Raw genomic sequence first — 25185 nt, forward strand, 5'->3', positions numbered from 1 at the left:
TCTCAAATTTTGTAGAAATCTTGCTGAGAACCATCTCAATACTAACCTCATAATACTACTGCAGTCAGCGACGCCATCAAATCAAACGGCGGCCTAATTTTGGGTCGCAATACCCACTAGGTTGAAAAACACCGGCTCAACGCATAAATATTATTAGAGATTTTCATATCGCCTGTATACATTTAGCGCCAATATAATCAATCAGCGTCCAGCCAGTTATTCTAAGACCTCTTGAAACTAACTTGTTCAACCCTTCGGCATCACGTCGAACATTTCAACAAGGTTGACTTACGTTGTTTTTGCGGCCATTTAAACGCCGAGCGGTGCCCCGCAACACAAAAGACCGCCTGTTCGTATTGTTTCGCTAAAGAAAACTGCCGGAGTAATGCTAAAGTAGCAAAACTGAAAAAGGGACCGAAAGCTCTTTAAGACGTGGTCAATTGTGTGTCGATTAAGTTCTCTTCGAGAGAGTGCTTTGCTACAATTTATGGGCTGAGTGGGGTTTTCCAATCAATTTGAAGTCGATATTTAAGGCTTCGTCAATATGCTTGTTACAACTAATATTTAGCCTACACAACAAATCGATTTTGAAATCAAATTACGAAGGAGGTGAAATAATTTCTAGAACCAACTTTATTAATTTTGTCTTGCTGATTTTTACTTAATAAAAATTATATATCTGAATCCGATCGATTGCTCCATCGCCAAAAAAACTTTCACTGTTAATCATTACGGTTCAATAGATGGGCCAAAGCAGATCCCTTATGGGGGCCTTGTAGGATATCTTAGATTAATTATTATTATAGGCTAATTGCCGACTAGGCCTACTCTTTGCACTGTTAGCTTGTTTATTTTATTCCATTTCAGAAATCGCAGAAAAGAGAGAAGGGAGGGGACTAGAGAACAATGTTCTGGTTGGCCATAACACTATGGCAAATACTAAAGATATAAACTGGTGAGTGAGAAGGGGCACTTTATAGAAAACAACAAAATATGGTTTTGCAGGTATAGCTATAGTGCCAGAAGAGTTATAGAATCACTCGCAGTCTCTTGGGAAAATTGGAAAAACATCTTTTTTACAATAACAATTTAGTTGGATTTGTGCAGTGTTAATTTATTTTGGGTTAAATGTGCTATGTCGATACAAAAGTGGTTAGGGCACGTTTTCCTTGAATGAGGCACCGTTCTGATACTGACCTTTATATATAGCGTCGCCGTTGGGTCGCCGTGCTGTTTGAACCAGGGATGCGAGTGCGATGCCGGTTAAAACAACCTAAATCCGACTCTGGTCCCAAAATGAACTCTAGTCTGTTGCCTGAGTTTAGATCGAGCCCCTATTCCGACTCCAGCATAATTTGACTCCTTCGAGTCTTGAGCCCAGCACCGGTATAGCTTGTATTACACCAATAGGGTGGATATATACATTAAACTATTAATAGTTTAGCTAACATATGTTTATGGGTTAACATATGTCTAGTAAGGCTAACATTTAAGAGCAAGAACAACAGTGCAAGAGAAATGGTTTTACTTCTGCGAAGAGAAAACTTCTGTAATGAAGCATTGCTACCGTTTTAAATTAAACAGGGCCTAATGAAGCGGCATATGAAAAATCTGGATAAGCATGAGGCGTTTTTATAATTTATTTGCCAAAAATATCCTGTCTTGAAGTTAATTAAAGTTAAAAGCAGGAATACCTAATGGGCCAAAAATGAGACAGCTATATTGAAAGAAAAGAAATTTATCAAAACCTAGAATCAAGAAGAAAAATAAGATCGGGTATTAGTTTTAACTGGGTTGTAAGTAAGGATGGATCCAGGGGGTACGTGGACTGTATTGTTTGCCTATTTTAACGACGTAACTGCAAAAAATGAAAGATTACGAAACTTGCATAGGCTATCTCTTATACGTCATATTTGTGATCAATTAGTTTTAGCCCTATAGGTGACGAGCGTCTTATCGCACCTTCGAAAATAAAACATTTACAATAGAAACTAAATAATATAAATAGGCTGGGAATTTTTCGCTTTGCGCTAATCGATTATAGGCAATCTTTGCAATGTATAGATTTTGTTTTAAACATCACACTTCTCCTACCTAAAACTTTTTATTAAACGAACTATGTAGGCTAGTTTTCTTAGGATTTATTTGTTTATGACACCACGTTTAAATGTGGCTTTGTGACATCACGTTATTATGTAGCGCAGTTACTTCAATTTTTTTAAAAACTCGTGCCATTTTATAGGCTTATTAAATATTTATATACTATTTATGAATGGGAATAATGCTCCTACTAATTATTTTGGTCTTTACGTCAAATTTTAACAGCGTTTTGTTATTTAAATTTAAGCAATAGAAAAATTTAAAGCAATTTTTGGAATCAGCAACCCAAAATTACAACAACCACCTTTGAGTTTTTATTCAGCAAAATTGTTGCATCTTGTGCCATGGGTTCCAATTATGGTATTGCGCATGCGACTTCACAGAAATAAACCGACTCTGTTCCCACTTTAACTCCATAGCCCTGGAGCGGGCACGCGACTCTTTGACTTTATATAGTAGATTTGACTACTGCACCTCTATTGTATTTATCCTGCGCCACACCACATATATAAATATTTTGCACTAAGCAAAAAAGATTTAAACGTAACCACCGATGTTTCTCCGATATGTTACAACTTTAATTTTAACAATTTTATGTTCAACTTATATGGGGATTTACCTTATAAGTTTCCCTGTTTTGTGGAAAACCTATAGGATTTTTTCTGAAATACTATGTCGCTGATAATACTTCACGTTAATAAAGTTGTACCAAAATATTGTCGAAGCATCATATTTTCGTTTTAAGTCTTTCATTTAATCCTCAGGTCAGATATTTGAAAATTGGTTGTCTCAAGTCTCACCTAATGCGAGATAAATCGAAATAAATTGGTGCAGAACAATAGCATGCGAACAATTTACGTTATTATAATAAAGATACTTTCGGGAGAATAAATTTAACTTCTGCTGTATAAACATTTTCTTTTATTCAGTAATAAATATTTTTTTGTTTTGAAGTGCGATTTAGTATGCTAATGTGCTTTTAAAGTTATATATACCTTGTGCAGGTACTGAACAATACTTGCATTATAAACTAAACTTTATTGATGCTATTTCACTGCTAAAACCTTGGCATAATGAGCAGTCCTGCTAAGGTAACACCAATCAACACTACATTAGGAATGAGAATATGCCTTTCTGGAATTCGCCAAAGATTTTCTTCTGTTCCCCAACTTTCTACGGATGAGTTTTATTCCAGGTTTTGTCATCCCTTGGTAGATAGAGCTCCGGAGAAGAATGTTTTGTTGCTGGATGTTCGTTCTTGCGAAGAGCGCAACATTAGCTGCATAGAAAACTCCATTCACATTGACTCGGAAAAACCAATGGTTGATAATGTTCAGAATGTTAAAAATCTTATCAAAGAAAAATTGCAAACCGAAAATTTTACCTGTTTGAATATAATAGCCTATTGTTCTATTGGTTACAGATCATCTGACTTAGTAAAACATTTATCTCTTAATTATAAAGAAGAAGGTTCAAGTTTGCTCAATTTTTATAATCTTGATGGCAGTATTTTTAAATGGGCCAATGAGAAAAAGCCAATTGTAACACCAGAGAATGAGCCCACTATTTTTGTCCACCCTTTTAACAGTGTTTGGGGCAAACTACTTCATGAACCACTAAGAAAATGGACTAATTAACTTCGTTTTGGGTATTATCTTGTTTTCTTAATAGATATCCTATGTTTTGTGTTTCAAGTTGTTTATCGTTTTCTCAAGGATTGTACTTTCCGTTTTGTTATTTATTGTAACATGCAGTGTTGTGTATTTTAATGTAGATACCCCTCTTTTATTATTTTACCAATAATGTACACATTTGTCTTTATGTTTTGCACATATATATTTATTTTCAAGTCACCAACCTAAATTTACCTCATAAATCATTTTAAAATACTTTTTTTGTTCTTTTTACCTTTGAGAAATTTTAATCAAAGAAATTTAAATTAAAGCAGCACTTTAGAATCAGTTTTTAAAAACCTATGATATAGTTCAATTTGTTATTTTCAAGTATAACTAAAACTTTAAAAACAGTGAGTTGTTACATGTTTAGGTTTTTGTAAAACATGATGTAATTAAATTGTTGCATGAATAACCTACATTGTTAGCATATTAGTTGCCATGGTAAGTACTATATTTTTATATATTAGTAAATTATAAGAATGTACGCATTGTAATTTTTAACCTGTGTGTTTAATTAAAATAGTTTAATTAAAAAATATTTTTATATATAAAGGGACAAGGAGCGTCATATTTTACCGAAGAAGAGCAAGAAGAGATATTGGAAGAAACCAAACTATCCTTAAGATATTTGGAGGAAATTCAAAAGCGTTACTCCAATCTAGATGTTTCCAAAACTAAAGGAGAGACTTTTGGCGTTAAATTACCGGATGTATTGTTAATTCCTGAACTTCGACACCACAAAATTGGAGCCTTACTGGCCGAAAAGCTTGGTGGAAGAACTGGGACCCTATTTCCTAGGGATTTTGTTAATCTCTTTAGCGCTCTATCAATTAGCAGGCCACCAAGTGAGAAACAAAAGATCCTGTTTGACTTGTTGGACGTCAGAAAATTTGGTTACATTGGCGGTATCGAATTGTACCGCTTTTACCATGTACTGTTTTCCCCTGCGTTAAACAATGAACAGATTGAAAACATCACAAAAAATGCTGTGAATGTTGCTGGAGAAAAAATTAACTTTGAAAAGTTTAAACAAGTCTTTCCTCTCTGGCAAGTTGTAGAGAAAATGACTGTTGAATTGCAGTTAGTTGAATAATGTGTGTTATCGTATATATATTTTACTTGTCATTCCTATTTTAAATTATAAAGCAATTTTTGTCTAGTGAGAAACCTGGATTGTTTTTTAGAAAATCTTAAAAAATCATTGCTAATAAAAAATAATTTAGCTTAATGAAAAAAATATTTTACCTACATCTATATTTTTTTTAGAAATTACCAACAAATATCAGGTAAGCATAACCTGTTTGTTTTTATTGGTTTTCATATATTTTGAATGTATGTTTTATATATTTTTTAAACTTTAATAGGATATATAAAACTAATTTTAGACCGAATTGTTTTTAAACATGGCATGTTTAAATGTTTATGAAACTGTAAATTCCACCTGTAAAAAAGAGACATGTTTTGGAATGGTATTACGCGTTAAACATGTATTGCAAAAGTCCAACTGGGATTGTGGAATAGCCTGTTTACAAATGGTCTGTAGGTACAGTTTTTATCTATGTAATTGCATAACACAAAGTACATGGTTATACATCAATATAAATATACTTTCAGAACAATGGCAATCTCAGATGAGCAACTGGAAAAAGCCATCATTGATCATAAACTTAAACACAATGTGTGGACAATTGACCTTGCATATATTTGCTCCATTCTGGGTAAGAAGAAGTTTTTTGTATTTTCATACAACAAATAAATTACAATAGAAGTTTACTGTTTTGCATCACTAGTTATTGTGTTTGTTACTGGGTTCTTTTGGAAAGTCATAATATGTATTTTAGGTTGATCCAAGCTACTATTGCAGAAACTTTGGGGGTGCAAATAATCCCTACCCTAGAATAATGATAAAGCTACCTGTAAAATATTTTATATTTCGTTTGATGCACACATTTAAGGTCCCGATAATACCATTAATTTTGACAAAATTATAGTTAAACATCTATAACAGTGGTTCTCAAACTGGGGTCCGCGAGACAATTTTCATGACCGCGAAGCACCTAATAAAAAATTAACACAACGCTCCTAAAGAAGAACGTTTTTTGTGCTATAAAATTTTCTCATGCTTGACCTATACACGCAAAGTGCATTACGCTAACCCACAGTAATTCCAATGTGTTTGCGGTAGTCATCACAATCTACGATTAGTTGTTAATTCACATAATTAGATGCTTTGTGTTGAATTGTACATTGTGACGTCATAGAATTACATTGTGCTAACAAGAATTACGTGGGTTGTAAGGTCACTACAGTGGGTTGTATGCAGGGCTGCCACTCCTTTTTCAAAGATCTTGGGATTTCAGCCTAGACCTTTGGATCTGGGGACATCAGTTCCATATCTTGGGAATTTTAATTCATTTCATCATTACAAATATTTTTTTTACTTAAATTTAAGGACCTATTTCATAAAAATAATAAGGAAGTGGCTATTTGCCTGGCTCGTGCTGGTACGCATACACTCATTAGTGATTTTATACATTGTGTTAGAGCGAGAAACTTGGTTTGCTTTCTATGTGCTTACTTATGTGACGTAACAATGCTATTTACTTGCTTGTGTGACGAAACCGTTCATTTGCTAGCTTGTGCGACAGCCTAAATGCTCCAGAGCCCACTCCAGATCAAATCAAGGATAATACTGAGAGCTATTAGAGACGGGTTCGACAACCTACGGCCGGATTCGCAAATGTAATTTATCCGTCCCGTCGCCTATTCGACATACTAGACACGAGTCAATTTTACCTACTTTTTGACTATTTTACCTAAGTGCGAAAAAGTGTCGCACTTCGCTCGAATCATCCTTGTGCATTCGGCTTGTTTACGCTTTGATGCTCTCTTCTAATCTGTAGAACAGCACTTCTTTACCGTTGCTGCGTGGAAGGCTGACAAGTGCGTCGCGGACAAACGAAAAATAATATTAGACATACATTTTTAACTTTTTAGATTTTTGGCGATGTAATAAAAACAATTAAAAAAATAGCGGTATACTAAATACATTGCGCTCGCCTTGCTCGACAGGTGCGCCCGGACTAAATTAGATTAATCATTAAATTTATCACGTTTCTAAGTAGGTGTATTACACTTTTCATTAGCAGTATGAATGACGAGGTGTGGACTCGAAAAAAACATTTACCGCCTCCCGCCTAATTCACACTTGTTCTAACATTTTATTAACACAATTCTTAGTTAACATTTTGTGCGGCCGGTAGAGACCCTTCTTAGTTTGATATTGGCCCGCAACTAGAAAAAGGTTTGCCAATACCTGTGTTAGAGCTTCAATACACATAAGTGGGCACCACAAAGTCCGCAACAGTCTCTTATATTTCATATTTTTTAATCTTGGGATTTTTTTTCCAATTTCCTAGGATTTTTAGACAAGAAACCTTTGGATAAATTGAAAATTAGGGTGGCAGCCCTGAACGGTCACTATAGTGGCCCAATATAGTACTAAATGTTGCCATTGTATTTTTTCAATTTGCAAGTTTTATTTTGTTACGGTTACAAAAAATGTGTTTTTAGGAATAAATCACAAAGGCTTTACCATCACCACTGAAGTAAATTCTGAATTTGAAAATGAACCCTACTATATTGAGCGTCAGGGTATGAACTTTTCTGAGGAAACTGAAAGAATTAACCAGCTTTTTCAAAACTCAAACAGGAATGAAGTGTTTTTCAAAAAATCATCAGTTACACTGGATGCAATAATTTCCCACATAATTCTGCAGAAGAAAGTATGAAGTATTTTAACATAGATAAAATTAAATTGCATTTTGTAAAATATCACAATTTTTTTTTGTTTAAAAAAATGTACAAAAACAAGCAAACATATTTATTTTAATTTTCAACATGGTGAGAGTTTAAATTATTGTTCAATATGCTTTTACGTTTATATTGCTGTCTCAAATAAAAATATCATATATTATAATTACACTTTTATTTTACTTTTAGTTAATTAAATTTACAAATCTTTATTGTAAACATTCCAGAACTAAATGAAGCCTAAACACTTTTTTTTTGTATTTTAGCCAATCATTGTGCTAATTGATTGCACAAAGCTTTATCCAATTCGTTTATTGTTGTCAAACTTTAATAAACTTACTGTTGATCAAGTAAATGATGATAACTATGTCGTTGTTGAGGACAAAGATCAACCATATGCTGGCCACTATATTTTAGTGATTGGATTTGATTTCAGCAAACACACTATCATATATCACGATCCATCTCATCAAGGTGCTATTCTCTTCTTAAATTAACATAGTATTAAAATACTATTTAAGACTTGAAATTGTACTTGAATTGTGTTTTTCTGTACCGTACCCAGTTTAAAATATGTTGATAAGAGACTACTGATGTTACTTTGTATTTCATTTGAATATCAATATTTTAGGCAAATCTGTGATCCATTCTAATCTTATTTGACACCCTATTAGAAAATATTGTGTGAAATATGGTTTTGAAATCTAAACTTTTGGTTAAACTAAATCCTTTTTTTAATATTTTAATTGGCATTTACCCTCACTTTTATTTAATTATATGTTGTAACAGGCAAATGCAGTGAATGCAGTTTTGATACTTTTGAAGAATCAAGAAAAAGTTTTGGAACTGACGAAGACATTTTGTTTATTCTTGGTTGATACTGTCTTTTGTTGATTTACGTCAGTTAGTGCTAATTTCAATCCATTGTTAAAACTTTTAAGTTTCAAGACGTAGTGGTTTTGAGTTATTGACCTATTTACTTGAAGGTTTTCCTCTTGTAATATTTCATTTTACTTTTTTTAATTCTATAATATTTTAGTTTACTTTTATCATTTTATTCATCAAGTTAAACTTGTTTGTGTCTTACTGCCTTTGTCGCTAGAAAATTTAGTTAAATACAGAAAAAGTATGCGAAAATGTCTTGTTTTTTTGGAAAAACAAACGTCTCCTCTAGTTAGTATGAACACAATTTCTTTCAGCTGCGCCAATTTTTTTAATTTATTTAAACTGCTTTATAATAAAAATAACTTGTACAAACGAAAAAGAGAACATCAGACAAATTAAATATCGAATACAGTTTTCACCTTAAAATAGCCCGTTCGTCAATTGCTTGTACACCGACATTCTCCTCAGGTTCTTTACCTGGTGAGCGCCCTTGGAAATAATATTCCCGATCGAACTGGACTGGGCAGTGCCAGCCTGCTGCAACTTATTTAGAACTAGCAGAAACTCTTCGAAATCGACCGTATTCGATCCGTCCAGGTCGATTTGCCGAAAGTATTTCTCGCGATCCTCGTTCGAGCTTATTTCACCGAATTCGTCCAGCACCATGTTCATTTCCTTGAAGTCGACTAGGCCGTCGCGGTTCAGATCGAAAATCTCGAATTGCACCTTAAAATCGCCGATGTCTTCCGCCTCCCATTGGGGAAATCGTTTGGCGTAGGCTTCGTCCGAAACGTCCACCAGCAGCTTTCTTTTTTCGCTGGTCACCTTTCGTTGTGTAAAGATGTCTGCGCAATAGGTTCTGTGAAGAAGATCGATTTCGTTTTCAACTTTTTGCACGGTCGACTTTCTATTGCCCAGTGCATTATAGTCTTGTGGGCGGTGGTAGCTGATTGCTTCTGGTTGCAGAGGATAATATAAGAAGTTCCCCATAGCGATGAAACAGCAAACAACCGCCCTTAATGATAGAGAAAACAAGTTTCAATATTTTCTACAAATTATAATAGATTGTTGTTCTAGAATGCATTGTTACGTATAAACTGTCAAAATAATTTGTGAAAAGGGTTTAGTATTAATTTATTAAATACATGTTGTTAAATTTGTTTCTGGGTGAATAATTTAATGTAAGTACGAATAAAATATAAAAATCGCTAATTTCGTTAGATGGGTACAAAGGTCATTTGTGATGTCACATGTCGGTAAACTAAATGAGTTTATCATGCGTTTCGCAATGTAACGTCGTTTGACGAAATAGAACAGTTATCAACAATTGCAGCTCACATAGCATTGTATGGCGCGTAATTTGACAGCCCTTGCTACGTTCTCATCTTGCAAAGGATGCATGTCACCCTGAACGCACCCAGTGATGTTTTGGTAAGAACTTATTGAGTCACCAACTCATTTATCAGTCAGATTTCATTGACTGAATGGTAAGTTTGATTGTACGTAGGTCGTAGACGGATGAAGCACCTCACTTTTATTTAGTTAAATAACTGTTTAACAGCTTAAAAAAATTGTAAATTTTGGCTCAGGTCTGGAATCCTCCAAAACCACTTTTAAATTAATAAATCAACTTACACTTTATTTGAGTTAGGGTGCCGGTTTAGGTTTGGGTAGATGAAGTATTATATTACATTTGTTTTCCCAGTTTTCAATTTTGACTATTGGTTTCAGAGCTGTGTTGGGTTATTGTAAAAAATGGGCTAGGGTTTAAGACCAGTGCCTAAATTTTATCTTTTTAAAATAGTATGTAATGAAATTATTTGGTTGTTGTATTTTGTAATCCACTGTCAACTGAAAATAAACTAGATTTAACTCAAAGTGTTTTGTTAGTTTGTTGTACAATTTATATCTTAATTCAAATCAAGACAAAATAAATGTGGTTCTTTACAAAAGCATGTTTTTAGTGTATTTACATTCCCAGTTTATGCCAATCAAATTTTACCGGAGATGAGGTGCAACGATGGTAAAACAACACTTTTTATTAACATATATGGAAAATTGGTGTGTTTGTTGTTTTTTAATGCAGGTTTGGTTTGTGTTATGAGCTGTGACTAACCCATACAGCAAACCAATGATAAACAGTAACTCAGAATTTTTATATAAATCCAAGAACTATATGTTATTATTACTAACACGATGGCTAACACATCATTTAGCCAACATAAGGGCTAAGCAAATCCTTTTAAATTTAGATGTTATATATTTTCCTAAAGAATAACATTTCTTTTGCAGCACCTAAGTAATTTTGAGTTTGTTATATTTAATTTATTTTTAATCAAAAGCGTTATGTCTGGTTACTCGCCTAAAGTTCTCATGGACAAATTGGATGAAGTTTTAAAAGAAAAGAACGTGGTCAACGATTATCTTGATGTGATTGAGAAGAAAACCAATGTCAAAAAGCGTTACGTTGTAATTGGTATGTTTAGATTTACCATAACAGATTTCAAAAAAAGTATATATATATATATATATAGTTTAGTTTATAAAAACTTAACCCTGTTTTTAACTAAATTGCATTACAGCTTTAATTAAAAGCATGAAGCTTAAAACATTACTTAAAAAAAATGTATATTTAACCTTACCTAAAAATTGTATACTTAACCTTCCTAAAATAATTAATATATAAACTGTCCAAGATGATTGACTGTTGTGAAAATAATTTAAAACTTTATGTAGAACCCTTCGCAACCGGCAAAGACTGAATTCCTACAATAGCATACAACATAAACACTAACAATAACAAACACCTCCGCACTTTATATTTGTAGTTTTCCTGCTGAGACACTGTATTTCCATTATATATATACAGTTTATTCAAAATGTGAAGTGTGTTTGTTAAGCAATTACAAATCAAGAAAAGGTTTAGTGTCCTTTGTTTCTTAACTTAATAAGATTGTGCTAATGGTTTCAGTTGATTGGATTTAAAACTGTTCAGTTGCAATTAAGTCAAATCATAGTTACCATTGTGTTTTGCAGGCAGAAGGTGTCCAAATTCAGAATCTCATGTCAGTTAAGATAGCAATGTGTGTAGTCAGTGATGTTCAGGAAAGGAAAAATGACGGCTCTCTCTGCATAGCTGATCGGGGTCACTTTTGTGCCACCCACTCAAATTAAAACCCATTTCTCTTTAGATGATGTTTTGTAATTTTTATCAGTAATGCAAATAAGTTCCACAACTTTAAATGTTGCTGGATTTTTACACATTATCTCTAACAAAGAAATCTGTACAATAGTGAGCAGATATATTTTACCTTGACACAAACTACAATTGATAAATATTAACCTGAAACTTGTATTTACATCTTTTTAGCAGTTAGGCTGATTTACTTTACTCCAGATTATAAAAAGTTGTAGTTAGTTAAGAGAACAAGAATACAAAGATGCCAGATAACCTTAGCAGGGAAGAAGTGCATGGATATGTCGACAAATGCATTCACTTTCTAGAGAGGACAGGGCTAAAAGACCAGCTTAAACATAAGCAAACTCTCTATGGTAATTCTGATTAGGACATATCTGTTATTTTTATTTTTTATCTATCCCTTACCTATTTTCCACAGAACACTGTTTGTCCTGAATAAAACTACTATATGTTAGTTTTATCCAGACAAACCATTTCTTTAAGTTGTGTAATATTTTGTCATGTTCTTGGCTTTTCTTGTGAGCAATTTGACTTGCATTGAATCCTAAATTATATTCAGGTTATTTTTAAAACTAATTTAGGCAAGCCCAATCCATTAAGATCAGTTTTTTTCTGCTGTTAAATGCAATTTTTAAAACTGCCACATTGCAGTTTTTATTACGTTTATGATTTTATATTTTTTTGATTTTTAAACATTTAACAGTTGAACATAAAAAAGACTGGTTGCAATTAAAGCAGGTTTGATGCTTGGCATCTGTCCATATGTTTAGTGGGAAGGAAGCTGCTGATCAACTAGATGCCTTCAATATACCAAGGAACCATTTAGTGTAGTAGATTTGGTTATAAACAGTTAAAGATTTGAGTTTTAGTCACATAATTAGCCAACTTTGTAAGAAAGGTTAATGCAACTAGGGTATATTTATAGGTAAAACAGTAGTTACTAAAATCCCTGTATATATTGTTTGATGTTTAAATAACTAAAAGACTCGTATTTCTCTTAGATATAATTTTAAAATCTGGTATTTTTAAAGTAACATATAGCCTATTTATTAGTTTGAAATTGCTACAATTTGTAGTTCTGGTATGGCATTTAAAACTAAAAAAATCACAATTTTTATCTGATGATAAACAGAGGTTAAATAACCTGAACTTTTCCCATGTTTTCAACAGCTTTTGCTTCAGTTTTGTCTCTGTACCTTGTCATTGGATATGGCAACGACTTGCTGTGCAACTTAATAGGTTTTGTCTACCCAGCCTATATTTCGTGAGTGCCGCTAAAAACACACTGTTGGCATGTCATGCTCATATTTCGCACACCTGCTTTGTTGTCGTGGGTGACGTTCAAATCGTTTGATAGATTTACTTTCTCATTTGCATGTACTAATCTTTAGAGCACTAAAATGTTTTATTTTGTGATTCTGCTTTAACAACTTGGGAATATTTATCGTACATTAAAAAATACTATCAGTGACTTAAGTCATTGAATTGACTTGAGTCATTTGACCGAAATGACTTGACTTGACTTAAGTCTTTTGGACAAATGGCTTGACTTGGACTTGAATCATTTTCTCCAATACCAAAATTTATTTCAAGTTTTTTTAGTTTAATTGTTGCTTATAATCGAACGAGTTTACCAATTTTAATAGTATAACAGTTTACTTTTATGTCAATGATATGACTTGAAATTGACTTGCTCTCATAATGACTTGACTGGGACTTGACTTAGGTAACCAATGACTTGGACTGGGTTTTCACTTTTTATTTTTTGCAAGAGACTTGACTTGAAGTTAAGCTATTTTTCCAATAACTTGACTTGAACTTAAGTCATTTCAAAATGACTTGTTTACAACACTGAATACTACACAGGTGATTTGCAGTATTTACCAACCAGTGCTATCTTGAAAAACTTTTCCTGATCCACACAAGCATTTAAATTGTGATTGTCGTCCAGCATTTAGTTATTTATTGGTCAACCGTTGTGTTCAATGTCTATTCAACCTGAATCTTTTATTGGTTCCTGTTTAACCCCTCTTTTACCAACATGCCTTATTCCAAGCTTACCTGAGTCTAATGTTGATTCAAAATCTGGTAAGTTCCCTGACCTGTCTGCCTATATTTGTTAAAATTCAAACAAAAGATTTCGGTATTATTTAAATTCTTGAGAAATACAGCAAATATAAATCTTTGCCCAGGTAAAAAATACACTTGAAGTGTGTTTAGCATGATGTACAGATGTATATTTACTTTTTTCAATCACCAATATTATATATATTATTTAGCTGAACAATTTTCTGAAACAACATATTTCAAACCTAATAGCTGAAAAATGTAATTTGCTATTTTTTAGTTTTTTACACTATTGTCATTTTAACCAGAGCTTCCAACACAATTAGAGGTGACCCTGCCAAACACAATCCCCTAAAGTGCACATAATTTAAAAAAATGCAAGCAGAACTGGTCAAAAACATAATTATTTTGATCATTGTCTAACATAAAGTGCCCCAAAATGTTTTTTATTGCAAAGTTTGTGCTTTTTATGGTCAGATTTATCCTTTTAGTGAGTTGTATGTATGTCAACCTCCCATACCAATGTGTGTACACCCTGTAGCAAAACTCTGTTCACCTACATTAGTTCGCGTTTTTAGTTTTCTATAACCAATTACCGTCATAACCTTCATGCATGCACACTTTTCAATGATTGAATAAAGTAAAGTTGGGCTGATTCTGATTCATTTCTGTTCTTGCATGTTCTATGTTTTTCATTGCAACGAAAAAAATCACCTCACAGCCGTTGCTGGATTTCTGGGTTTGTGGTTGGCATCTGGGTTCATGGCAGCACTCATATGCAATTTAGTTGGATTCGTGTACCCGGCCTATAAATCGTAAGTAATACTGCCAACCGGAAGAATAAGATAAATACTTGGTCGGCTTGAAGCAAGATTTAAGATGTGTGTGTGCCACAATGATTTTGCATTGTTGTGGATTTAAATAGAAATCAGGATGATTTCTGCAACAATTTCTAAGTTGTAGCTAGCCCTAGAGTTGTTTTATACTTATTTTGTATTTTCATAGAAGTATATATATATTTGGATCTAAATAAATATATATAATATTTCCTATAGATCAATAATGCTAGCCAGATTGCTGATTAGTTTGATTGTGATAAAATTCAATTAAGCATATAAGGTGAAAAGACAAGAATACATTCATGACTGAAAACATTAAAACAATAATATAGAACGTAACTGAACTTAATTTAATTTCCCTTGTATATTGTAAAATCTGAACAGTAGCCATTTCTTATTCATCATTTGATTGCATTTTCTAATTTGTTGAATAGAATTTATTCTGTTATAGTAATGGCATTAGGGTATTTCCTTAGGAGATGTGCTTAACTGCATTGCATTTGTTACATGCATGTCTGTTTGCTTGCTTTGTATTAACATAGCTTGGTCTAGTCTAGTGCATGGTAAATCATTTACTATTATATTGCACCCTGCATGGAACGGTATGCAGTACATGCACAGAAAGTATGTAACTAAAAAACCACAGTGTTTTTAGGTATTATATATAACTAATTGTAATATATTTATGTTATGATCACATTTTTTGGTAGAAACATGTCCTATTGCAATTAATAATTTTATCATGATACTTTTTAAACTTACATACAAGAATAATTTCAATATTTATTTGTTTGTGGCGTCAGGGTGAAGGCAATAGAGTCTTCTAATAAGGATGATGACACTGAATGGCTCATGTACTGGGTAGTGTTTGCCACATTCAGCGTGGTTGAATTCTTCAGCGACATTCTTCTCTCCTGGTTCCCATTCTATTTCTTGGGAAAGGTTAGTTTGTTGTAAAATCATCCTGTCTTAAATAAGCAATTGGAAATCAATGCATTGACCACAGAAATGTTTCTGATATATATATTGCGATATTTTGTTCTAAACTCTAAAATTGTCCTCTGATCATGTTACAAAACATTTAAATGTAAATTTGCCTTTTCAGTTTTCAATTTTTTGTAAGAAGCAGCAAGTTACGAACTTGCAATAGAAGTTTTTGCATTTTTTCGAAATAAGACAAGGTAAGTTACGGAAGTTCTTAGAAAACTATAAAAAAAAAACATTTTTGAGTTCATTTGGCCCACAAGTTAAAGAAATATTTGAGTCTACATTTTTTGAAAACTTTGCCCAACCCTGCCTTAAACGTTTTCCTCTGCAATTGGATGGGCCACAATCTAATCGTAAACTATGATATGGTCAAGCATAATATTAGTAGGATATATATCACTGGCAACTTTCACATTTGACAATACCCCGGTCTATTTTAGTTGTTGATGGTAAGTGGTTCATAGCGAACGCGACTTCCTGTATGCTATTCACAAGCTGCTGCTGCTGCTGCAGCCTATTTTGCTTATTTGCATTACACCCTGTAGTTACACGATTTGCTGTGACGCTTTTTGTTTATTACAGTGACAAAACAACACAACAACAAAAAGTTGTAAGGGCTTTTGGTTTAAAATGTAAGCTATTTGCATTACTGTCTTCCAGTGGTCGATTGAATTTTTGTTTTAACAAATTTAGTTTGATTACCGTTGGACACACAAATCTTGATTTCAATTAACTTTGCAGATATATGTTTTAGTTTCGTTGTGCGTGTGATATAACGATCAGCGTTGGTTTTTATACATTGGGGTTTCTCACAGGTCAGCCATCGAGGTAAAGCTGGATTAACAAAAAAAACCTTATAGGAAACGATCCCTGTAAACCAGGGGCTCCCAGCCTTTTCCACACTGTGGCCCCTTTGAAAATGTTGAGAGAATAATGCCCCCCTATTTTTTTTAACCTCTTGAAAATATTAAGAAACTTCATTTTAATTTAAAAAATGGTTTATACAGTAACCGGTTAAAAACGTAAAATTTTAATTTCAATGTATTTTCTTTGTTATAGTGGATTAGACTTGATATGATAAATCAAAAAAAAAATAATATTTTTCAATTTTCTTTATGGTCCCCTTAAAAAAGGCTCCCAGGCTCGGGACCCGTGCTGTAAACAAATAGATATTGTATTTCATCCGTATCACACACCCATGTTGCCTTAGATAGTGTCGCACAGCCACGCAAACTTGCGGCCCCTCAGTTTTCCTTAAACCGGTGGGCGGTGACGACGCCGGTGTGACGCAAACACTTCCGTTCCATTGTGACAACAACAATCGACCTTTCTCTTTTCTCGCGACAGTGCCTCTTCCTCCTCTGGTGCATGGCTCCCGTGTCCTGGAACGGATCGGCGATGCTCTACAAGAAGGTCATCCGGCCCTTCATACTGAAGAACGAGAGCAAAATTGACAACGTGATCAACAAGGTCGGCATGGGAGCTAAGGAGCTGGTCGACCAAGCCCACAGCAATGGTACGAGTGCCTTAACTTAACGCTGTGATTCTCAACCTTTTATGGCTCACGGCACCCCAAGTAATAAATAGATTTTCGTTGAGTATTTTACTGAAATGTTACTATAAATGGAACTGGAACAGCACAACGAATTTAAAACCGCCTGAAAATTGTCATTTGATATAATGGTCTTTAATCGTACACAAATAGTTGTATCAAGAAGGTTACCAATTGAGCAAAAATCAGATTCTTAACAATTCTCAACACCTATGGGCACTATTGAGCATTAAAATGGCACACCGCGCCACCCGGTTGAGAACCAATGACTTGAAGTATAAATTTGTGGGGGTGGTTCGTAGCTGGCGCTTCGTTATAAAACTCCATATTTTCTTACGGCAGTGTTTCTCAAAATTGGTTCGCCGACTTTAGTAGTTTCGTATCGTTAAATTTATTGATATAGGAGGTTCTGAACAAGGTTTCTTTAAAATTTCACAAAATTGTGTAAGCAATGCAAATACATGGCTCATGATATTAAAATCGAAATATAGTGCAATTATGTTTTGTTAACCTTACAAAAAGTTTATTAAAGACAATTGGGTGGTCAACGCTTTGCTGTTATTCATACTTAGTATTTAGGCCCGGCGAAAAAGTTTTATAAACACTGGCTGATGCAAAGTATACCTAGAGCTTGATTTTTTCCATCATGTGTCCATTCTAATACAGTACTATCAACTGCACTGCATTGGTTTTCTTGCCGAGATGATCCACCTATCCTTGTGTCATTTAATAAAAGTCTCTCGATATTAAAATGCATTTTTATTGTGCCTCCTTTTGCCCGTGACCCTCGTTTATTTCTTGTTATATCATAACGTTTATATACATTTTTTTAAAATAGGTACGTTTTTATATATATGTACCTATTTTATAAATGCTATATTAGTGACAGTTCGCGTCACGCTTTGTAGCCAAGCGTTGTTGATCAGCAAAGCACCGCTGATTTTGAAATAGCCCCTTTTAGCGGTAAGCGTGCCCGTTTAACCTTTCTATATTGCCCAAACAATTTTCTTTCTTTTTTTGCCATGCCTCGCTTAAGAGAGTTGGTGGTGGACCAGAAGCACAGCCTCGGTATGAAAATATCTCAAAAATTTGCATGCTGTGTCCTTAACAATAAAATAACACTTGATTGTTTCTATTTCCTATTCCGCAGCTAAGGACATGGTGGCCGATGCTGCTGCCGAGGCTGTTAGCACCAGTATCAAGAAGGACGAGTAAGGCAGAGCGACATCTCACCTAACTTTCAGTGTATACCTGTATATAAACTATATGTGAATTTTCTATTTCGTCTAACATTACATCTTCCAAATCTTATTTACCCCAACCGATTTTTCTGTCCGCTTCAAAAATGTCTTGCTTGTTTCGTTCAGTTCCTCGAAAACTTTCCACAAAATGTATACATACAGCTTCTCTTATATAGTTCAGCAGATTATTTTTTTGCGTATGAAGATCTTCAGTTTTTCAGATGCTATGTAAACCTTTTGAAACGGGATGTACAGAACTTCTTAAGCTTTTGTAGAAGCAGTCGCCATCACATGCTCTTGCTTTTTGTATTTTAAACTTGCTCTTTGCTGCTGCGAAACCCGAATATTAGTGCAATCGCTATCAGCTTAATACTGCACTGTGCAAAGCTAATTGTTTGAGGTTTTTCCCAGATTGTAACTTTTATCAATTCGGTCGTAATTCTACTTGTTTGTTCGTTTTGTTTCAACTTGGATTAACATATTCTACAGGATAAACGGCTAACCGATTTCCCTTCTTAAAGATGTACTCAGCAACCTCCACATACATGCATACATACTATTGTTCGTTCACTGTTACTAAGTCATAAACCGTTTGCGAAACAACTTTTTAAAGGTTGCCTCAGAGTGATGTGTTTTGTTTGCACGTTTTCGTTCCACGTTGACGTTTCCTGTTTTGAACTGAAGCATATAAATTTGGACTTGAAATGAATGTCTGATACTAGTGTTGCAAATACAGAGTCTATTTTCAGCTACTTTCGCAGTATAATACGTGTTTAGTTTAGGGGTCACGAAACTGCGGCCCGTGGGCGATATCAGGCCCACCGGGTTAAACAATCAGGCCCGCGTCACATTTCTTCAATAAAGCTAAAATACAGTTGGAATGTTATCCGATGCTTTTCTAACTAAATTTCCATGAAAATTTTAACTGTACGACAATTTAGCAAGGCTCTACAGTTTTTTTGCGCGTCGGCAAGTTCAGAAACTTTAATATCAACCTATTTTGCCATGTTGTAAACGTTGTTTGCACTTGCACCACTCACTAGACTTATTTTCCACGCTAAGTTCTTAGCACACAATATTGACTCGCTTTTTCTTTGGTCTAAGAACAATTTGCTTACAAAAGTATTTAAGTCCGTTTCTGAAATGCAAAAAAGTTGAGGCTTTTCTTACTTTTATCAGTTAATGGCGATATAGCCTTAGGATGAAAATTACTCTAATTTTAGCTTGCTTCCGCGCCTGGAAATTATTTTTTGAAGCACGTGAAAATCCTCAACGTTCACGTACGCCTCTTGGTACGGTACGTGAAAATGGTAATAACTAAAAAAAATTTATAATTCGGTCTGACCTGTCAAACTTCAATTAATGACGCTCATAACTGTATTTCTTACGTATGTTGTGAAATCACACCCTTTTAGCTTTATCAACCAATTATGCTTTTCCGCAATAGGATCATCTGACAAGTAGCTATTGGAAATTGCTCAACGGTGATTATTCTAAAGAGCTGTGCAAGGAAATCAGTAATTTGAGCTTGTTTCCCATTTCCAATCTCCCACCACCAGCTCGTGTGTAGATGTTAGATTTTACTTCATTAGATGTTTTAGTTATTGCAACTGGTTTGGATTTGTTTGTGTAATTTTGGATAACTATTTCTATGTCGGGTTTGTTATGCAACAATTGCATCGTTGTCTAAAGCTACTGTTTATTTAAGATTTTAGTTAACTAGTTGAGCAAGTAAATGATAAATTAACTGCTTATTTTTTTACTGTTTGGTAAATGACTTGTGAACAAAGTGTATGTATTTGTTAATTAATAGGGATGTTTCAATGGCAGCTTAGCTGTATAGTTAATTTAGTAACCAATTAGTTCAGTGACGGTCAGCAATGACCGACAATGAGTTCCAGGCGAAAGTCGGTTGCATCGGCTGCAAGTATGAGGCGGCCATCCCAAAAACCATCAAGTAGCCATCAGTCAGCTGCTCACTCTGCAAGTTCTTATTCGTCAAGAACTGATATTTCTGAGGAGGCGAACGTAAAAGCAAAACCCAAGAAAAAGTGGAAATTGTTTAAAGTTTTTGGGAACCCCTTTAGAAAAAAGAAAAAGCCGTCACAGTTTAACATTTCGCTCTCCGACAGTGACCACTCTCGTGGTTTTTCAGACAGGTCGTCTGAAAACAAAGCCTCAAATCAAAATGCCTCCAATGCTGTCAGAAACACACCTGCAGCCAAAAAAACAGCACAGAAAGTAGCTGTACAAAACATCACACAAACTGTTGCTTCGAACTTAACTGCAAGTAATCCATCCAGGTGAGCACCACCAAACAACGTTCTTGCCTAAAAGTGGTGGTTTTATTAACAAATATGTTTTGTGCTTTATAGTGTGCCTACTCCAACTCCTAAACCACGTTCTACTGCTTCAAAATTTACTCCACTCCGTTTATTTGGTTCGCCGTCGTTTTCTGAACCAAAGGTAGGATTCCTTTGGACGTTTTACCCTTTTTAATTTGTAGCGTTTGCTGGCTACAAATTAAAAAAATTGTAGCGTAAGGAGTCGTACAGAGATTTCGTTTCGTATCTAAACGCAATTAAAGTACTAAATGTTTACAGATTATTATCATTCCCTTTGACATGTGCATTCGAACAAATTGTTACTAAACAACTTCAGCAATTAATTATGATTTTTAGAACAAATTTAAAAATAAATCGGCTTTTGTGGTAAATTATAATCAAAGTTGATAAAATGCCTATTGCTGGTGCGCCGCAATTCCACAAAACCTTTTGAAAGGCGTCGCAAAACAAAACGTTTGAGCCCATTGGGGTAGCCTACCTTAGGTGTCGTAGGTACGTAGCCTTACATCAACTTCATACAAAGTGTTTTATTTATAATATCTGTACTTTTTCTTTCTTTTGATATGCGAACAGTAAAGCAAAAGCAACACCCTTAAAATGCACACTATATTTTTTACAAATGCGTGCCAAAAAAGACAACAATAAATGTTTTGCTTAACACTGCTAAATCTAAAAGGTTAGGAGAGTTTTAATATATACATTAGAAATGGTCGCAAACTAAAAAAACTTGATAAGCATTTCCCTATATAGTATGTGCCATACCGTTTTTCCTTTGATTTCGACCCAATTTAGTCAGATTATTTTAAGAGTTGTGGTTAAGGTTGCTCACTGTTTGCTAAACGTATACCTAAAGAGCAGTTTTATACCTTTAAGCAGGCAGGTTATACTTCCTCGTCCTAATGATTCATTTTTCACGGTCACAAAGGCAGATTTTCGTAGGCCACATATATAACATTTCAAAACTATTGCAAACATTACAAGTCATTATATTAAACCACTTCAACAGAATTTATTTCCAGATCTTGGCATACCGATCATGAATATTTTGGCGATGCTCTGTTAGTTCGTTGGCGGATCTGTTTTGTTTTTGCTTCTCTTGGCATTCGCGTTTTAATTTTGATTTGGAAACTTTCAGAAAGCGAGTCCATCGTCGCCCGACCGATACAAGGCACATTACTTGGTGGTTGAGATTGTCTACAGCGGTCGTTCGTTGGAGCCAAACGAAAAAGCGTTGGTCCAATCGAAAGTGGCCGAAATCGTCGATGGCATGCTAAAGCCATCTTCATTGACCAGGGGAGCCCCGGCTAAGGTAATTCAGGAGATTGTTGAATATTTTGTTTGCACTAGCACATTCCTGGGTATGAAGAAATTGCTGATAAAACTGATTTTGAAATTTTGCATTCAAATTGTGCTGGCATATACGGCTTGAAATTTTCTTCCGGTGTGTTTGTTTTATTGGTTGTAAACAGCATTGGCCTTCAGTATGCGAATCGAATTAAGTGTAATTGTTCGTTTAACTTTTTTTTAACAAAAAAAAAAATTAAAACTCTGACTTAGGTACCGTAACTTGTAAATTTTGCCAAAGGATTATTCCTAAACTGACTAAAATGTAATGTGAACACTTTACCAAACACATCATTTTAAAGGTGGCGCAGAAATAGGTTTCAGAAAGTTGCGCTTTCCAAAGTGCGAAATAACGTCCATTCGCATACATGACACTGTTGATTTAATTATATCCAAAGCGTTATGTTACTCAGTAAGTGGCTTGCCATAGAGTGTTCGCTCTCAATGAACTTTTCGGTTGAACTTCTGCCCTTTTGGTGATCTTCGTTGTTATTTATATTTCGCCCACAGGCAACCGTCAACTCCGCTTTAGCCACCCCGACGTCAGTAAGATCAACTAAGGCTGCTTCTGGAGAAGACAGGTAAGCTGATTAATGTTCCATAACCTTGCTTGTCAATTGCTCTATGCTTCATTATTGATCACCTTAGCGTACGTGTAGAATTATACCTGTTGGTGCACTAGCAGCCCTACTTTATTGATTTTATGATTTGCCCATAATATTTCTTTAAAAACGCGAGGGAACCATTCAAATAAGAATTAACAGGATAGAGATGCTAAATATTGGCATTAAACAAGTCATGGTCTGCGTCCAATACAAGGTTTTCTACCGTTGTAATAAAAAATACAAAACATAAAAAATAGTTAAAAGCTAAACTTATTTAAACGTAGTTCAAAACTGAAGGTAATTAACCTTTTTAACTCAAAAAAAAAGTATTTCAATAACCTGGTTTACCTGGCCTTTCTTGGTTTTATTTTTAAACATTTTTGTTCATTTGACCGTGTCATGATTTTTTTCCTGTCAGATAAGGATGCATGACCGTAGCTTTGACCCATTATTGAGAATCGATATCTAAATGTTTTTACACATTTCTAATCAACGTTGCTAGCAATGTTCTTGTTTTTTTCTCAATAACTATAGTTTATTGCTCATGACTACTTTAAAACAGTCCTTACAACGCTTGCATGTTTTTTTTTCAGATTGCCGTCGCCCATCTTTGCAAGGGATCATTCGATTAAGGTTTATTGCAGTAGGAAATTTATTTTTTGCATAAAAAAAAACTAAAAACATGTCTATTAAAAGGCCTTTCGTTGTATAGAACCTTCCAGCGAGTATCGTATGTAACCCATCTTAAATTTTGATTTTGTAGTTTTACCAGGTATAATTTAAAATATACTTAAATTTTAAATAAAAAAGAATAAAAAAATGAAATAAAAAAATACTTTAGAGACATATATTAGTTCGACCTGATTGTATAATGCTCAACTTTGCAGCGACATTAAAGTGAGGTTTGTATCGTACATTTAATTGAGCTAGGCCCAACACGAGCAACACGGAAAAGTTTGACATAAAGTTCGTTGCAAAACATAACAAACGCCGATTAATTTGAAACTTTAAATAATTATCAACGCTGAATTGTTTTGTTTTACAATCACACGGATTTCGGAAACCTAATTTATAAAATGATGGACGTTTTAGTCGAACTACAACAGGCCAAACCAAATATACTTGTTTTTAGTACCAATCTACCCCTTTCCCCGCGGTCAAGAAAAACATCAAGCTTACCCCACAAGTGCGCCCCAGTGGACCCCAACAGGTAAGTGTTAGGGGAGTTGTGAAACCCAACGTGGTTCCCGGTTAAACGTCGGTAGAACGTTTGTTGTTGTTCGTTCAACTATAGCAGGGTATTCCAGTTTTAACTCATCGTTAAGTATGGACGATACGTGTATTCCAATCACAAAAGAAAATGACCGAGTTAATGCTAAACGCTAGTGGTTCCCAAACTTTTTAGTGCTACTCAAATTTGACTTGAACTCGTACATGATGTATTGAAGGAGGTGACTTGCACCGCCGAAGCTTCATATGACCGAATAATTTTGTTCAATAAGACGAAAATAAGAAATTGTTCGATGCACTAATTTAGTCTATATGTTGGGATCAGGCGCGAATTTGGGAATTTGATTTGGGCGGCCATACTTTTTTTTCAAACGTGACATTACAAAGTTACGTCATACCGTGACGTAACAAAGTTACATCTAAAGAAGGGACTTAAGAAACACACAAAGTTCGTATTTTGTTCAAGTTTTAGGTTGGAGTGGTATTACTCTAAATACAAAAGTTATATTGCAAAGATGTAATTGTTTCGCTCACAGCGTAAAAAACGCCTTAATCGTTTAAGTTGCCAAACCTTTTTCGAGGGTGCGATGAGACGAACGACGCCTTTTGGCTAAAACTACTTTAACAAAATAATCTTAGACTTACTAGAATCATAATACAGATTCGCACGAGGCGCGATTTTTTTTTTTTTGCATATAAAATAGACAACAAAAATCCATTTTTTTAGGAGATACGGCCACGTGCTTTTACTGCCCCTTAACTAGCCATAATGCTGATAATCATTAATCGGAGGTGCCGTTTGTTAAATTATGAAAGTCGGATATATTTTTGATCCGCACTTAAATATCTGGCTCTGTACGCTTAACAATTCTGACCAGTAATATGGATATATCGAAGAACAATACAGGTGACCGAGGCGAAGTTATCCCGTTTCTTTATACTTGCAAACAGTTTCACTTGAAACACGGACCTCAAAATTATGCGTTAATATGCTTTTAATTTTCGCGTACTTTCTTTCCAGCGGTCCCCGCGCCAGCCCGCCTTCGACTCCCTGGAGCTGCTCCCGATGGAGTCGGAGCTGAAAGCCACCAACCTCCGTGACCGGATCCAAGATCTCTCCAACAAGATGGCCTACGAGAACGCCAACGTTACGTTCAACGTCCGACACAACAGGTCGCACGCGCAGCTCGCCAAACAGGTAAGGGACTAAGGCAGTGGTTCGCAACTTTTTATGGCTTGTTGCACCCCGAAGGAAAAATAAATAGATTGCGGGACCCCCATAAGTAGAATTTTCGTTGAGTA

General features: G+C 34.6%; 5 protein-coding genes across 6 annotated transcripts; 4 read left to right on the forward strand and 1 right to left on the reverse strand.

The window, feature by feature from the left end:
* The first annotated feature begins 3060 nt into the window (after positions 1-3060).
* Positions 3061-4053, forward strand: LOC146138561 (uncharacterized). The gene has a single exon (XM_083393465.1). It carries the CDS (start codon positions 3174-3176, stop codon positions 3735-3737), a length of 564 nt encoding a protein of 187 aa, XP_083249591.1. The 5' UTR covers positions 3061-3173; the 3' UTR covers positions 3738-4053.
* Positions 4054-4113: 60 nt separating this feature from the next.
* Positions 4114-5140, forward strand: LOC146138562 (uncharacterized). Its single transcript, XM_083393466.1, has 2 exons — positions 4114-4217; positions 4330-5140. Exons 1-2 carry the CDS (start codon positions 4215-4217, stop codon positions 4867-4869), a joined length of 543 nt encoding a protein of 180 aa, XP_083249592.1. The 5' UTR covers positions 4114-4214; the 3' UTR covers positions 4870-5140.
* LOC146138563 (protein GUCD1-like) lies at positions 5049-8709 on the forward strand. Its single transcript, XM_083393464.1, has 5 exons — positions 5049-5062; positions 5391-5494; positions 7350-7561; positions 7856-8063; positions 8379-8709. The coding sequence occupies exons 2-5, from the start codon at positions 5395-5397 to the stop codon at positions 8465-8467; spliced, it is 609 nt and encodes a 202-aa protein (XP_083249590.1). The 5' UTR covers positions 5049-5062; positions 5391-5394; the 3' UTR covers positions 8468-8709.
* Positions 8710-8894: 185 nt separating this feature from the next.
* LOC146138564 (uncharacterized) lies at positions 8895-9464 on the reverse strand. The gene has a single exon (XM_083394273.1). The coding sequence runs from the start codon at positions 9462-9464 to the stop codon at positions 8895-8897; it is 570 nt and encodes a 189-aa protein (XP_083250399.1).
* Positions 9465-10750: 1286 nt separating this feature from the next.
* On the forward strand, positions 10751-19058 carry LOC146138565 (receptor expression-enhancing protein 5-like). Of its 2 annotated transcripts, XM_083393221.1 has the most exons (5): positions 10751-10950; positions 14462-14555; positions 15383-15521; positions 16914-17082; positions 18269-19058. In XM_083393221.1, exons 1-5 carry the CDS (start codon positions 10821-10823, stop codon positions 18331-18333), a joined length of 597 nt encoding a protein of 198 aa, XP_083249347.1. In that variant the 5' UTR covers positions 10751-10820; the 3' UTR covers positions 18334-19058. The 2 variants fall into 2 exon arrangements, with proteins under 2 accessions (XP_083249347.1, XP_083249348.1); XM_083393222.1 differs by lacking the exons at positions 10751-10950; positions 14462-14555 and adding an exon at positions 12814-12937.
* The last annotated feature ends 6127 nt before the right edge of the window (positions 19059-25185 follow it).

Source organism: Ascidiella aspersa, chromosome 7 (genome assembly GCF_963924565.1).
Source record: "Ascidiella aspersa chromosome 7, kaAscAspe10.2, whole genome shotgun sequence".
Classification (NCBI taxonomy): Eukaryota; Metazoa; Chordata; class Ascidiacea; order Phlebobranchia; family Ascidiidae; genus Ascidiella; species Ascidiella aspersa.